The 16,660-nt window shown below is 45.7% G+C and overlaps 1 protein-coding gene and 2 long non-coding RNA genes across 11 annotated transcripts; all 3 read left to right on the plus strand.

The window, feature by feature from the left end:
- Positions 1 to 1,762: 1,762 nt before the first annotated feature.
- On the plus strand, positions 1,763 to 6,791 carry LOC136475866 (glyceraldehyde-3-phosphate dehydrogenase GAPCP1, chloroplastic-like). Its single transcript, XM_066473509.1, has 14 exons — positions 1,763 to 2,147; positions 2,634 to 2,707; positions 2,804 to 2,862; positions 2,959 to 2,997; positions 3,380 to 3,480; positions 4,063 to 4,175; positions 4,677 to 4,776; positions 4,877 to 5,023; positions 5,159 to 5,219; positions 5,323 to 5,420; positions 5,496 to 5,638; positions 6,067 to 6,150; positions 6,234 to 6,323; positions 6,416 to 6,791. The coding sequence occupies exons 1-14, from the start codon at positions 2,070 to 2,072 to the stop codon at positions 6,468 to 6,470; spliced, it is 1,242 nt and encodes a 413-aa protein (XP_066329606.1). The 5' UTR covers positions 1,763 to 2,069; the 3' UTR covers positions 6,471 to 6,791.
- Positions 6,792 to 7,983: 1,192 nt separating this feature from the next.
- LOC136471250 (uncharacterized) lies at positions 7,984 to 12,084 on the plus strand. Of its 9 annotated transcripts, none has more exons than XR_010761977.1 (5): positions 7,984 to 8,424; positions 8,642 to 9,154; positions 9,307 to 9,401; positions 10,016 to 10,176; positions 10,908 to 12,084. It is a non-coding gene; the product is annotated as an uncharacterized lncRNA (long non-coding RNA). The 9 variants fall into 9 exon arrangements; XR_010761974.1 differs by having other exon boundaries at positions 7,985 to 8,424; positions 8,676 to 9,154; XR_010761978.1 differs by having other exon boundaries at positions 7,986 to 8,823; positions 8,947 to 9,154.
- Positions 12,085 to 14,177: 2,093 nt separating this feature from the next.
- On the plus strand, positions 14,178 to 15,741 carry LOC136471251 (uncharacterized). Its single transcript, XR_010761982.1, has 3 exons — positions 14,178 to 14,569; positions 15,482 to 15,551; positions 15,643 to 15,741. It is a non-coding gene; the product is annotated as an uncharacterized lncRNA (long non-coding RNA).
- Positions 15,742 to 16,660: the final 919 nt, after the last annotated feature.

Below are 16,660 nucleotides of genomic sequence, written 5' to 3' on the forward strand. Positions count from 1 at the left end.
ACGTTTGCGGTAGAGATAACAACACACTAGCAAAACCATAGTTGCACATCTAGATAGTTTATCTATTGCATAGGTTTTTCTAGGGTTAGAAAAAGAGGCCATAGTTTAGAGTTAGAATTGTTAAGTTGCCTAATTCACCCCCCCTCTCTTAGGCGTCACGGTCCCTTCACAGATGTATATTGCAAATGTTTAATCTGAATATTTCAAAAGTAGATCTTGGTGTTGCACATGTTGCAATGGCTATATACACATGTTTCAAACACATATATCAAATGTTTCATGTGTTTCAGACGCATGGTGCAAATGATTCATCTTGATGTTTTAAAAGTAGATTTGGTGTTGCATATGTTGTTATGGCTATATATACATGTTTCAAGTATTTTATCTGTTTTTAGACGTATGTTGCAAGTGTTTTCTTTGAATGTTTCACAAGTAGATCTCGGAAAAGCACATGCTGCTGGTGCTGCTAGTGCACCACCGTTGGTCACCGTGCCCGTGTGTTAGTGCTACTACGTACATGCAGACGTGTGAAACAGAGCGGGCTCGGAGTGATCCCCGCGCATGCGTGGACCCGTGCGGCCTCCGGAGCAGGATGGGTGTGGGGTGAGGGAGTTGGGTGCATCAGACACGAGCACGTGGGCACTGTCCAACGTTAGCATCCCAGATTAGACGTCCAAGCGCTAGTAAGTTTGTTAATTTAATTCTTATATAACTATAGAATGCTAGAACTGTGTCAAACAGTCTCTTTGTTTCGATTGTCCGAACCGTCATGTATAGGAGGGGGTATTATTAATATGTTTTAATAGAAGTATATAAATTCTAGACAGACAAACACAGTGAATAAAGCCGTCAAAACTTGCATCGCTACACAAGGCCGCTTGTGCATCTCAAAATTGTTATAATAGCATAACGACAGTAACATTTTTCTCGCATATGCAAAAGCTTTGCGTATCATTATATCAAGGAGGAGAGTTTAAATAAACATACAACGCGCTTCTATCGAGCTTCGAAGGAGGTTGACCTAACACAGCCGAAGCTGGACCATCCTAGCAAAAGACTTCTTGTTTCGATATTACATAAAAGGAAACAATCAATATCGACGCAGCTTCGTAACCTAGGAGGTGGCCTTGCGTCGTCGCGGCTGCCTGGACGGGGTCTTTCCAACGGTCGGGAAGAGCTCGTCCAGCGCCTCGACTTCGGACACAGTCAGGTTACCGTCGAAGAGCTTGTCAAAGACCTCCAGCTCCGAAGAGGATGGCGTTGATGGACCCTTGGTGTAGCACATACGCCGCATGATCAACACCTCGCCTCGCTTGGAAGCTGGCACTCGGGAGAGGCTCTGAGCCGCCAACCGCCTGCTCCGCCACGATAGTATCGGCTTAGCAGGAGACTGTTTGGGAGGCTCGCGGATCAGCTATCGTCCGTCGTTTTTACTGGTCGAAATTCACGCACTCCAAGCTCAGCCTAAGATGTCGGTGCTTACGATCAGAGCCCAAACCCTAGGTGACTACTTATATAGAAAAGAAAAACAACCACCGAACATCAGAGGAGGAGAAGGCAAAATCGAAATCAATTGGGTGTGAGAAACATCGATGTAGTCAAAGGTAGCACCCATAGAGCCATACAATCACAGACGAATGGCAATTGATCTCTTTTCTTAATCGCAGCCTGGTGGGACCCCTCGTTGTCTTCACCGGAGTGGTTAGGAGTATATTAGAGCCCAGAGTCTGGGAGGTTTGGTGGTGGTAGGCGGCAGCAGGACGCGCGAGCCGGGCGATCGCACGGGCACCCGCTACCTACCCACCCGGACCGGCGTTGCGCTGCACGGCCACCTTTTTTTTTTATTTCCTTTCCTCTTCTTTTTTTATACGGACGAGGAACGATCACGCGCTGAACGCTTCCGCCTCGCCGCCACCTTCCCCCCTCCTCCCTCCGCTGTCCGTCCGCTCGCCTCCCACCCCCGAAAGGCAAAACCCTCGCTCCTGCCCCGGTCCCCTCCTCGCGGCGTCGGTCAAACCCAAGCACACCGTACGCGCAGGCCCGCCCGCTCCCATTCCGCATCCCCACCCATGGCGGCGCTCTCCGTGCCCCTCCGCGCCGCGACCGTCGCCGCCGGATCCCGCGCCGCCGCGGCCGACCCCGTCAAGGTATACTGCTCATGCCCGTGCTCTCTTCGTTTCCGGCGTGCATACTGCTTTTTCTTTCCCCGATACTGTTGTTGGCGATTCGCTGGAGCAGCTCGCGCCTCGCGCAGGTGGGTTGCGGGTTCCTTTCACGGATTCATTGCCGCGCCTAGATTTGGTCCCGATCCTAGTCTGGTGGCGGTTCGATGGAGCTCTCAACCGTGTGTTGTGCTAGGCTAATAAATTGCAATACTGCGTTCCGGCCGTTTGTTTGGGTGTGAAATTGCAGGCTTCAGGGAATCAGAGTTTTTCACTGTACTATTTTATTTTATTTTAAAAATTCTGGGGTCGGAGTTTTGTCCCAAGTTCCAAGTTCCTTCCAGGTGCCCCACGGGAGGACATCAATTTCCTGTTTGATTGATTGCATTGTCCTCACCCCTGATGTAGTGATCTGTGATTCCTAGCACATTGCAGTGCCCCCACTGACACGATTTGGCTGATACGTTGTAGGTCTCGTGCGTGAGGAGCACTGGCTCGGCTCACTTTGGCTGCGCCTTCCCCTCCATCACGGCCTCCTCTTCGGCGTAAGTTCTCACTTTTCACGCCTTATTAGTCCCTGTTGCCTTGTAAATGTAGTTTCAGACATTAGTATAGTCTGTCTAACTCCTTGTGAATTGAAGTGCGAGGAACATCGAGCCGCTGAGGGCGATAGCTACACAGGCGCCCCCTGCCGTGCCACGTAAGTAGCTGTTGTACGCACCGATCAAACATTTTCAGGTGAATTGCACAGACTGCGGTGGATTCATAATTTTGTTCTTCCTTTGTTTCTCTGTAGAATATTCGAGTGGGGAGAAGACAAAGATTGGCATCAATGGTGAGTTCTTTTATGTACAATTGTAGGAACTAAATTGACGTGAATGAAAACTATTGTCTTGTAATCTGAATGAGACAGATCAACCATTGACCACCTTGGGCCTTGCTGGTCAATGCGTTCTGTCTTAGGCTTGAGATGTCATATTTTAAGGTTTTACAAATGCACCACTTGAGATGTCATGTTTTAACTTTTAAGGTTTTACAAAGGCTCCCAGTTGAGTATTTGTTGCACTACCTAACTGCATTTAGCAAATAGATCATTCTAAAAAACAAATCATTCTTGGCTTTCTGAGTTACTTTGCACTTTGGGGCAAGTCTGAACTAGGTGAATTATATCAGATTGTATTTCTGATTCATTCTTACCCCTTTTCTTGTTACTGTAGGGTTTGGGCGTATTGGCAGGTTGGTCCTGCGAATTGCAACCAGCAGAGACGATATTGAAGTTGTGGCTGTGAATGACCCTTTCGTTGATGCTAAGTACATGGTAAGGAAGCTAATTCAAATTATTTTGGTTATAACATTTCAAATTTCAGATTCTGGATGTTTCATTTAACAGCAATGAGCTAATTAAGAGTTTTGTTTGCATTTTCCTTCTGGTTATTTGAGAACTGCTCTACCTGAGCAAAGATACACAGTTACGGTCCAGACTACAACACTAGATTAATTGAAATAGTTCTCTTTAATCTGATGCAAACTATAATTCCTGTTAGCTCATTTATGTTATGTTTCATGTGCTTTCACATAGTCGCTTAAGTATGATATGCATGTGGTGGCTTTACAAAATAACTGCTATACTGATCCTTCATGATGTTTTTTTTAATTAATTTATTTATTTTTACAAAAGCATTGTTATCTTTTTTTCCAACTAGCTTCCAAATTTTGTATGTCAAGTGAATGCACATTATCCACTGGAACGATGCAGCTAATGTGAATCTAGCAGATTTTTTAGTGCTACTATTACATTTTTTTACTTCCCTGTTGGTTTAACAACTGTCTCTGTCTATGCATGAGGTTTGGTATTGTTTGTGTTTGTATGTTAGTTTCTATGTAATATTCCCCTTTCCAGGCCTATATGTTCAAGTATGACTCCACTCATGGCCCGTTTAAAGGTTCTATTCGTGTTGTGGATGATTCAACCCTGGAGATCAATGGGAAGAAGGTCACAATTACAAGCAAAAGGTAATGTTGACATTTGAGGTCACATCAGTATCTTATTTGCTTATTGTACATTGCATTGCTACTGCAGTGGTGCTAGTAAGGTTGGATTTGGTGAATACTTGTGGGTAGATACCTCTTTCTGTGCTATGGATGGATTGTGCTTGAATTACCTGTAATCACTTGAGAAATGTTTATTTCAGCCTCTTTTGAAGACACAACTCAGCACACTTTATTACTTGCAAGCTTGCCATCCAGTATGCCAAATTTCTTTGATCCATTACAATGTTCAGTGTTTTATGTAGACATACAATGTTTGTAAAAAATTTACTTATGCTATTTTTGGAGCACAAACACGACCCTGTTGTATTTCTGGAGTACTGCACCACTACCATCTTTTGCGCTTATCATAGTCATATAATGATTTGTTGTGTTTTGCATTACTATTTCTTGGTCTGCAGTTTTACCATTTTTTTACTCCAAGATATGTCTAAGAACTTGCAACCTTTTGCTTCAATATTCCAGAGATCCTGCAGAGATTCCATGGGGTAACTTTGGGGCTGAATATGTTGTTGAATCTTCTGGTGTCTTTACAACGACTGATAAAGCATCAGCACACTTAAAGGTTTGTGTACCAGACTACCAGTCTTTAACAATGGCATCTAACTAACTACATATCTTTTCATATTGAAAACATGTTGAGGTTTCTGCTGTCTTGTTTGCAGGGTGGTGCTAAGAAAGTGGTGATATCTGCACCATCAGCAGATGCTCCCATGTTTGTAGTTGGAGTTAATGAGAATAGCTATGATCCAAAGATGAATGTTGTTTCTAATGCTAGTTGCACAACCAACTGCCTTGCTCCGCTTGCCAAGGTCATTTTTCTTGTTGCTGTCTGTTTGCCAGTGTCCTATTTTTGCCAACAACAGTTCTTGGCAATCACAATAAATGGCTCTTGTGCTTCATTTTTCTGCCTTTCCAAACACTAATTTGTTGACCACGGTGTGCAGGTTGTCCATGAGGAATTTGGCATCGTGGAGGGCCTTATGACAACTGTTCATGCCACAACAGGTTTGGTTACTGGCTTTAATCCAGTGTCTACCTGTTAAGTCATTTGCCATTTTCATGCATTTTCAAAATAATTGTCATGAAAATGTTACTTTACCATGTTCAGCCACCCAGAAGACTGTTGATGGTCCTTCGATGAAGGATTGGAGAGGAGGACGTGGTGCTGGCCAAAACATAATTCCTAGCTCCACTGGTGCCGCAAAGGTAGCTGAAGCCAAAGGCACACCATGCTTATTTTAGACTCAAATTTTGCACTGACTGGTTTCGCTTTATTGTCAGGCTGTTGGAAAAGTCCTACCTGAGCTGAATGGAAAGCTCACTGGCATGGCCTTCCGAGTTCCAACACCAAATGTCTCTGTTGTGGACTTGACATGCCGGATTGAGAAAAGCGCCTCCTATGATGATGTGAAAGCAGCCATCAAGTATGTAGAAATACCTCACTTGTGACTTCCGTCTGGTTTTCAGCTTCTGGTTTGTTATTCCGATGAGTGAAAGCACAACCTCTTGATAAATTAGTAATCAATAATTTGAAGGCTCATAATGGTCATAGCACTTCATACTGTGGAGCACATGATTTTCATCAACTAGAGGTAGTTGTAGATTTGTTAGATCTGGAGAGAGGTAACAAAATATCTAGGTTCAACATCTTGCTCACTGTAGGCTGCACAATTGGACAGTAGGTAGCTCAATTGCATGCTCATGTTACTCTGGCCACACTAGAAATTCTGTGTGGACTTCATTTGAAGTGTGTTCTGCTGCAGTATTCCTAAGGTTTGTGCAGAGAGAACCATGTGCATATTATCAGCCAACCTACAGTGGATCTTACAGACCATTTCTCTTTTTTTTTCAGGGCAGCGTCAGAGGGTGCCCTCAAAGGTATTCTTGGCTACACAGACGAGGACGTTGTTTCCAATGATTTTGTTGGTGATTCTAGGTGATTACCTCAATCCAGTGCCTAATTCTTGTCCTGTGGGTGGGAAGGTAGCTGAAATCACTATCATTGCCTTTGTATATCAGGTCAAGCATCTTTGATGCCAAGGCTGGTATTGGACTGAGCTCTTCTTTCATGAAGCTCGTGTCTTGGTACGACAACGAGTGGGGCTACAGGTAAGAGTTTGCTACTTATTTCACAGCATCATTTGTTGAAGGTTAAACCTTCCATTTTCCTAAGAATGCATGCTCTTTGTTCGCTTTGACAGCAACCGGGTTCTGGACCTGATCGCCCACATGGCTCTTGTCAGCGCCAAGCACTGATGTTCGTACTCGTTCCTCCAGTAGTAGCCTAGGAAAAAGGCTGCAATTTTGACGGCCATTTTCTTTTAGCTGTTGTTTGGAATAAGATAAAATGTTGGAACACCTCGAACTCGCGCAAAAATGGACTCAGAGCCATGGCATGTATTTTAGTTGTAGAAGGGGGCAAATTTGCACCGCTGTACCCTGGCTCGTTAAATGCGGAATTGTTGATTGATGAGTCGTATGGTTCGTCGACTAGCCTGTTCGTTTCGGCTAAAACGATCTTGGATTATTACTGCTGGCTGGTCTGGTGTGAGAGAAAAATATTGTTCTGGCTTATAATCCACGATTGTTTACCACCAGGGTAGTTTTGTTATGATGTGTGGGCCCTTGAATGAGTTGATATTAATTATGATATCCATCCTTTAATGGAAATATAGGATGGCCTTGGCAATCCGTCGAGTTACACCGTATTTTTGCTTTCTTTGCACCATCTGCCTGTTTGCCTGAAGTCGACAAGAATATGCATAGTAATTAAGCTGAAGTTCTTTTTTAGAGAAAAGGGTGGGAAAATGGAACGTTCATGTATTTGCAAAGTGTCCAAAAAAAAAAAAAAAGCAGCGGCATGAAACAGACATGCACACCAACAATCAAGAGCAGCTGAAACTAAGGTAATAATTGCGAACTAGCAGCTAAAATCGAGCTAGTAATTACCAACTCAAGCTCATTAGGAACAATTGCACCTATGGACAATGAGACGATTACAGTAATTTTACCAAACTGCTGACCTAGTTTCTCTTAGAGGTGTTCTTGTCAGTTGTCACGATAGGATGCACGTGCGGACTCAAACAGTACTGTACTGTCAGAAAACCCCCCGATAACCTCGAATTGTTGATGCAAGGCAACCGCTCTTCCGGTAGTACAGGTACCAAAAATGCTGCTAACAATTGGAAGATCCACATCGGTGCACGGTGATTTGCTGACAGTGCGAGAAAAAAAAAATATCGCGGCACCACCCGATGAGGACAAAGACAGGCCGGCACGGTCATCTTCTCGGCTTCCTTCTCCCTGGGTATAGCTGTGTGTGACAGTGAGAGAGCCTTAGAGGTGTTTGTCTATTAGCTTATTCTCAAAAAAGAAAAAAGAAAAAGAGAGAGAGGTGTTTGTCTATTAGCTGGTGTTTGCCTGATCGGAGAACCCGAACGCTGGTAATCAATTACTTAATCATCATTGTTTTCTTATTCCAAGGGCTCTGTTGCAACGATAGTGACTTAGTGTCGTGAGTGCAAACTGTATATAATCTTCTATAGAGACCTCTAAACGTGGTGACTTAGTTACAGTGCCCATCCGATTCCTCTCACAGATCACTGGAAATGGTGACTTAGTTACAGTGCCCGTCCGATTCCTTCTCACAGATCACTGTTCATCTACAGTCCACAAACGCTGTCCGTTGGATCGTGCCTGCACCAGCCGGATGGCCGCTACGCCCTCGCCCCCGCCACGCGCCGCCTCCTGCTTATCCTGTCCCCGTTCCCCAAACACGGCCCTGCTTCTTTCGTCATCCCTCTCCCTCCCCGTCCCGACTCTTCCATCCACGCGCCGTACCACCGCCGCCGCTCCCATCCCCGCCCATCTCCGTCGCCGCTCTCACCCCCGCCCGCGCTGCCAGGCGCCGTGCGCACCCCCCTCCCCGAGGTTGCGGCCATGCCGCTGGTAACCACGGCGCCGTCGCCGCCACGGAAACGCCGCTCCGTCCTCGCCGGCTTCGATTCGTGGCGCGCTCAGCCTCTACCAGCGCTGCGCGCTCCACCCCTCCCCCTTCCCGGCTCCGTCCGACCGACGTTGTGCCGTGCTAGCACGGGAGCCCCGGCGCGGGCAAACCCTAGCGTCGTAGCCCACGTGCCGGTGCGCGCGAGGCCTCCGTCCCTCACCTCCCCTTCCTCGCCCGCAGCGCGCCCTGCATCGTCCGCCAAAGGTGGGCTTCCGTCGTCTGCCCCTCCCTCCTTGCTGTGCCCAGCCACATCACCATGCCCTCTGCATCTTTACCATGCAGCGGCTACGTACCATGGCCTTTGTGAAATCCCATTATTTTTTGTAGATTTATTTTGGGCAAAAGTTTGTACTGCATAGGTCTTTGCTCCATGTATTATGCTTCTTACTTGCTCCTTCTATGATCTGTTGGAACATAAAAGGCCTTCTCCATCCTTCATACCTTCGTTTTTTTAGGATTCAATGCGACCAGATTGACTTTCCTGGGAACAGTTACATGATTTTTCTGGGAAAAGTTACATTATCCATTGATGAGCCAGCTCCCACATACAAGATTTGTCATGGTATACGTGTCAAAGGTGGAATGGTATGACAATCATCAAACGTAAGGATTCCATTGCATTGGGTTTCTGTGGATTAGTTTCAGTATTGAATGGTTACCATTACCTTTATGTTCATAGATTAGTGTCATAAATTATTGAGCTCTGAATTGTTGCTACTGTTTCAGAGTCCTAATTTACATCACCTTGGCTACCCAGGGCATAGTAAGAGACACCATCAGTGTCTGCAAATCCCTTGGTTTTCCTATTTTGACTCAAGGTCATGTTTCACAGCAAAGCTCAAGTTTGAGTCCTGAAAGTGGCAACCAAAGGGAATTGTTATGTAATGAAAAAATAGCAGAAAGAGGACACTACTCATGGGCAGAGTAACCTCAGGTGAGTGGCATTACAAAAACAGTTTTTAAGTAACCTGGCATAGAGTCATGCACTACTCATTTGTATATTTTTGGTTGTCTGTTGGAAATGACATCTGTGGTCATACCTGCTCATAACGTTTTATAACATATTGCTGAAAACATTTTTTCCAGTTATTTGCATTAAGGGTTGCTCGAAGCAACAGCAGAGGTCTTAAAAGCTGTGAATGGCAATGGTTACAGCAACTGTCTATTACAGGGATTTCAAGGTATGGTTGCTTCTTCACTGGTCTCTCCTACCGTGTATGTTTCCGGTCTGTGCATACAGCTTCATGTACCTCCCTGCCAATGAATTGATGTTCTTTTCCTTACAAAGATGGACTTCGATGGACTTCCTCAGGTCGTTCTGATATTAAGTTTCGGAAAGGATCATTGCTTCATGTCCCACAAATTAATTACATGCCAGTCACCATTCTTTATGATAAATAGAATCTCTGTCTATATTTGCAATGCAGATGTAAACAACAGTGGTTTTGTCGGTTAAAAAAAGGCCTCCATATTTCCCCTTAGAGATTAAATCCACTACCAGAATGTTTTCGTGCAGGTTTCAGTAAGGTTCTACATATGCTGTGAATGATTAGCTGCTGTGATTCCCATCCATGCTTAGACTCTACTTATTGTTTTGGTGCTACACATATAAGCTTATATTTCCTCCATGCTTAGATCCCAATTTAATGTTTTCCAAGCTCGCAATTATCACGTTGTATTCTATGATGCCAACATTGTGAAATGTGATTACATGTCAGACCTGCCAAAATCTGCGAATACTGACTTGTCAAATGTATTTTGCCGCTATTTTAATGAGTAAACTTATGTGGTCCAGCTTCGCAGCCCACGCAGTTCTGCAGGGACTCTTCATCTGCAGCAGCCGTCTCCCTTGCACATGAGCTTCTATTGTGCAGCAACTCGGCCCTGCCTACGGCTCTCTTGCACGGCAGGCAGAGCAACACCGTCAACACCGTCCCCCTGGAAACTGGGCAGCAAGTATGCTCTCTTTTTAAATCCTGTTGCATCTCAATTGATCGAATAATCATCCCATTTTGTTTTCCTAGCCATGTCTGCAAGCCTGAAACCGTAAAGCCCTTTAGCTTAACCAAATGATTTTCTTTACCTTATTATTTCACAGCTATGTTAGCTGCCAACTAATTAAATAGTTCAATCCTTGCCATTGGCAATGCTATGGATCATGGAGGAGAGGGTAGGTTACCCACCTGTTCTATTATTCCTTACTGATGGTCGTGACGGTACCTCAATTGATACAATTTTTTGTTCCTAAGGCTAATATCAGGTGTCTGATCTTGCCTGCACTGAGTACCTGATTACTGATAATCTGATCCACTGCCGTGTGTGTATATTCACCAATGAATAAAATAGCTTCTATCTCCAGTTGGTACCCTATGTTTCCAGTACAAAGAGATTGCATTTCCAGAGCACATGAACAATAATCCAATTGCCTCTCAATTGACGAAATAGTTACCCCTTTTGGTTTTCTTGGTGATGTACTGCAAGTCTGCAACCGTAAAAACCTTTAGTTTAGGCAATGGTTTACTTTGCCTTCTTAACTCAGTCCAACGTCAACTGCGAACTAATTAGATAGTCCAATCCTTCGGCTTAAGTCCAATCCTTCGGCTTACATATACCACTGCATTATTTGTCAATACTTGATCAGTAGCAATGTATTCAAGTGGCAAACATATAATACTCTCTTGGTGCAGGGTTGATATTGGACGTGTACACGCTGGCAGATATCCTACTCTGCAACAATGTTTTTAAGGCGGTAAAGTGAGGCGAGGCGACCAACTACCGCCTTACGCTAAAGCGAGTAAGGCGTAAGGCGAGGCGACGTCTTACGGCCATCCAACAGTAGTATAGACTAGAGAACTGGAAGCATGTCATACCTTGGTGTTGTCCTCTCCTGTGCAGCCCGCAGCCCCAAGTGTGCATCCAACAATACACTGCAATGGAGAGACAATTTAGGTTAGTACCTAGGTATTTCATAGGAAATATGGCACCAGCAAAAATAGAAATTAGTTGAGCGACAGGTAAAGATTAACAAGTAGATAAGCACACTGCCACAAATACAGGAGGCGGCTCAGCGGACCAGAGGAGGCGGAGGACCAGGGCAGCGGTGGACCAGAGGAGGCGGCTCGGCGGAGGACCAGAGCAGCAGCGGACCAGAGGAGGCGGCTCGGCAGACGGGTAGAGGACCAGAGCACCTGCCACGGTCCTGCGGGAGGCTGGTCTTCGCGGCTTGGCGGCAGCGACTTCTCCCGACGGCGTGGGAGAACGCGTCCACGCGGGCGAGGTGTGGCTTCCAGTTCTTCCCCTGCTCTCCCGCTCGCGGGTAGGTCCGCTTCTCCCGCGCGCTCCTCTCTCCGCGCTCTATTTCTCCCACGCGTCTCTCTGCGCACACCAATTTCTTCCGCGCGCCCACTCTTTTCCCCGCCCTTTCTTCCGCGATTTCCCGCCGCCCAGAAACGGACCCCTGTATGGCGCTCGCCACGCACGATTAGGCGTGAATCGGACGCCAAATCGACGACTTCCGGACGCCATGGTAGTAAGGTGGACGTCATACCAATCTGAGGCGAGTCGTCCCGCCTGTAGCGCCTTGCCGATTAGGCGATGCCAAAGTGACGCCTTAAAAACATTGCTCTTCAATGCTTCAGTCGGCACAAAATGAGTCTCCATATACAACTGAAATAGCACTGTACTATGCCAACAGTATCCTACCGAATGAGAACCCATCTGTAACTAATGTTACTAATCTTTTTTCCCATGTATAGTTGTATGATGTGCTATAATTCTGGTTTCCTGGCCCGTGCTTCGCACGGGATACCTGCTAGTTTCAAGACAATCCTTGTGAGCTACTATAATGTAGTAAGGGCCTGTTTACCAAAGCTTCTCATGCTCTAGATTTTCTGTGGAAGCTGATTCTCTTGGATAAATGATATATGATCTCTAGGATGAACTCTTATGCATACAATGACTGCGTGGAGCAGAAAAGGCTAATTTTTTAGCTCCCAGTCACCTAAATTCATTTCAGAGAATCACTACTAAGTAAACAAAAATCAGAGTATGTAGAAGGTTTCGAATCAACCATGATTTGGCGGACAATCTGCCAAAATTCATCGGATTTTAGAAGGCCCTACAACCGCATTGGGGAGGGGTCTCTCGTTCCTTTCCTTTTCATCCGGTCCCCTTGCGCACAAGCACAACCAAAGTCACCGCCATCTCCCTCGCTCATGTGTTGACACCGTGCTGTCTCCCACCGTCTGGGGGAGCTGGTGGTTCTGCCGTTGCCGCGCCATCTTGTACAACTGTCCCTGCAGCTGTGAAAGCTACTGCCTTGGATGCTTCCGTCCTGTTCGCCGGTAGCTTCGATGCTTTGTTCTTTGATGCCATGACAAGCTCGAGCGACAACCACGGTGGACGCCAATGTTGTTCTATGCCAAGGCCTTCGAACATCGGTTGTCGCTTGGGTGAAATCAAGCACGAAAGAAATCTTAAATGGGACTCAAGCGAAACTAGATGAACGATTTTATTCAACTCATTTCCCCCTTTGCATTCCCTCAATAGGGTCTATTTATACATGCCCGTAGGCTTTTCATAGGACGTAAATGCCCTCTCAACTACTACAAATTCGGAAAATATTCCCCATAGCTTTGGGCTTGTTCGCCATTTGAAGTCCCCGCCTGCCTTAGATAGCACCAGCCCGGAGAGGGCCGACCGGCTCCGCCTTATGTTGCCTGTTCAACCGACAGGGTGGGCCCCTGGCTGTAACACCCTTGGTGTTACGAACTTGTTTAGCACCACGATTTAGGCCTAAGAAAAATTTCTGAATTGAGTTTTATCGGGTTTTTAATTTAAACGTACTTGAGGCGATAAGCGAATCCTGTGGGACTTAGTTTCGTGGACTCAAATAAACGCTCAAGATAAATTACGCAGTGCGTAGAAATATTCAGGAATATCCGACGACGATTATAGAGAACGTTTTGTTCGGTTAGATTCAGCATGAAAATCAACTTTTATAAATAAAATAAAATCCATCAATAAATAGAACGATACATATATATAAACTCACGGGTTTATTTTGTTAAGCACGAACTGACGAGAAAGAGAGCGCAGCAGCTTCGTTTATTTTTTTGGCGTGCACCATACTCGCCTGGCATTACTTTTGATTATTGTCTCGTTCTCATCGTGGCCCTGCAATTCGCTGCATTGCAAAGTCTCCTCATCCATCTACATCCATGCTCTCTGGCTTTTGCTTTGTTTCTCTGACTTGATTACTTTTGTCTACATTTGCCGAGCCGCTCCTTGTTTTTCCTCCCTCACTGCTGGTCTCTGTTTCTCTGATTGCCTGCCTTGCTTGTCTCTGCGACCGCGGTCTTATCCGTGACAACCGGCACGCCCTGCCAGCCACGTTGGGCCTAGGCGTCCTGCCATCGTGTTTAAAAAGTAACCGAGCCCGCACGTGTCACCTTGCTTGTTCGTCTTGAGCTAGTCTGCGAATGATCTTCTTTTCCCTTCTTAATTTAATTAGCACGTATACACTCTTTATTGCTGATCAGCCCCGTTGGCACGACAAGGACACACTCGAGTCCAAGTCCATCATGAATCAACTAGCCCAGTCGACACGTCGTAAGACCACTCAAGTCCATCGCCTGAAATCCAACACGATTCACTGCGTCTTGCACGTCGGGTACTGCAGCACCGTGGAAAACACTGTAGCAACATAGAATCACTGTAGCACGAAGGAAACACTGTTCTCCGTGGAACCCACTGTTCGTCCGAAAATCCTAATTGCTATATACCTCTATTGTTTGTTGCTGACGTATGTCTCCATAATTCTCATTAGGCGTTATAATTGAAACTTTTGTATTTTGAGTATCAGATACTTTCAGTTCATTAGTCATTAGTCGAATCTTTGTGGCAACAAGATAGGTTTGTTAATGTGAACCTTGCTATTCACCCTTATTTGCAGAGCATGATCCTCAAGTGGCTCAACATCCAGCCACTCCATCTTCAGTTCCCCTCAGAGCCAAATAAGTCAATGATCTCGTGCCAACTGCACCTAACAAACGATACCGATGACTGTGTTGCCTTCCAGACGAAGAATCTGAAGAAATCCTTCTTGGGGCCACTCTGTGGAATCGTACCTCCAAGGTCCTGCTATACTCTTGCTGCGACAATGCGAGAAAAGCTTGAGCTGCTACCAGAGTTTTTCGAACTTGAGAGCGCTATAGCAGGCTCCAACGAGTTATTAGATTTCTCATCATATACGGCTGTGGGAGAGCATGACCATTTCTTTACAAAAGCCATGCAGGAGGGCCGTGAGGTGCATAAGATGAAATTATCAGCTTCTTATGCACAAATTAAGGTGAGTTCTGTAAGATAATCTGCTGCTCTCTTTTGATCTTTTGCTAGTTAGCATCACGGGCATGCACAAGCAGTGCTTTATTACCTTTAAGCAAGCTAGTTAGCCACTAACCTTACGACGCGTCGCTGTCGCGCCTACGCTTCTCCAGTTCATTCACAGTAGCCATGCCTAACCTTCTCGTCGTCCTCCTTATCCTCCTCTTGCTTAATTCCATCCCCGCATCTCCTGCCTATAAAGGACACGCCAAGCCTGTCGAGCCATCCCACTCCACCGCTCACCATCTTACTCTCTAAATCGAGTTTCTCTATTCTTGCCTGGGAAGGCTGCGCTCTGTTGATCTCCTTCCTCGAGCTGCAATAGACCAAGGTAAATAGTCCCCATACATCCCCTACCTCCCCATGCCCTTAGATTTGGAAGTCATGGCCAGAATCACCATCAGGCGAAAATCCAGCAGCTGTCCATGGTGGACGAGCTGAGGAGCACAAACGCCCAGTGCTCTCTGTGTCTCTCTTGAAGAATCCTAGCCGTATACCCGCTCTGCTCTTTGTTTAAGTCCACAGCAGCAGCTTGTCCTATGCCATGTGCTAGTAGCAAAGCCGAGAACTAACTCAGCTCCTATACACATAAAGTCAAGAGTCATGAGCCATTAATCCACTCCACCCATTTCTTTATTCCTTTTCCCTTTCTAATAACCCGCGGCAGCTCGTGGCCACTAATCACGTTTCATTTTCTCTCCTCGTGATTAATTAGCGGCCACCTTGCACAATTAATATCTCCACTATGCTAACTCCGATTCCATCACTTCTTCTTCCTAAATTCATCAAAAATCGAACCCCACCTATCCATAAAGTTTCATAATTTTTGGAACACAGTTGAATTTATGTGAATATTTATTTGTGTCTGTTTGCCTAGTACCGCGAGTTCGACGCCGACGGAGGGACGTCGATGGATCACGGAGTCATCAGGAGTTGCTGGAGAAATGGTACTTTTGGAAGCGTGATTGAATTTCTAAGAATTTCGGCTGTCGTTGATTATTTACATCTATGCATTTGCATCAATACATACCATAATAGGAACGACGGTGGATCGTGGGATCAACTGGAGTAGCTGAAAGATGATGCTATGGTGATCATATCACGAAGATGAAATGCTAACTTTTGGTTATATTTTACCCAGGCAAGCCCCGGTGTATAACCCCTACTTTTCTGTAGTTTAAATTATATTTGTGCATTAAGTTTCAAGGAGTTGAATGAAACCCACTTGCATATATATCTTTATCCTATGAGTCTTACTAGCATTACAGGATCGTGTAGAATGCTATGCTACAGGACTCTGGTAGAAGTCGAGTGATTGCCTGTCAGTCGTGAGATATAGGGAAATATATTATTGGATCATCGTCACTTGGAATATATAAAAATGGTGGAAAGGAAAATGGTGACCGGTAGGGATATGGTTTGGGTATTGGTGGGTGTAAGAGGTTGTGTCGCTGTGGACGCGGGGCATAGCTTGGTTACACTGTTTTCCCTATCTGGTCGGATAAGGACCGATCGTTGCATAAGGCTCTAGGCAGGTCACAGACTTATTATCCCGAGCACATACTTGTGTATGGGCGCTTGGAAGACTTGTTGCTCTCTTGTCGCGGATCCGGCTCTTTCTGGACCGACTGTCAGGGTTTCTTTTTGGTGGAGGAGGTCCTTGCACCGCACTGAGTCCGGGACTCAGGGGCGGGGCTTGGAGTCCCAGTTTGGACGGGGACCTGGACACCTGGGACAGGAGAGTGATGGGTTAGTCCTGCTTGTGCCTGGGGTACAAGCAGGGCGTGTGGTTTCGGGGTACCCAGCTAGGGGCATTGATTCGCGAATCATCGAGAAATCCGGTACGGCTTGTCTACGGTTTAGCATCGTAGTAAGAACTGAAAGATGAAAGATGAAAGATGGAAAAAGGAACTCTGATTGCTTACCATCTGCTTGAAAGTAGCCCATGTGCTTACATAGAATGATTTGTTAATGAACCAATGCACTGCTAATAAATATCAAATATAAGGACGCACATTTAGTAATGCTCTCTGCAGATGCAATATACCCACAAGCC

The sequence above is a fragment of the Miscanthus floridulus genome, chromosome 8 (genome assembly GCF_019320115.1).
Source record: "Miscanthus floridulus cultivar M001 chromosome 8, ASM1932011v1, whole genome shotgun sequence".
NCBI classification, from domain to species: Eukaryota; Viridiplantae; Streptophyta; class Magnoliopsida; order Poales; family Poaceae; genus Miscanthus; species Miscanthus floridulus.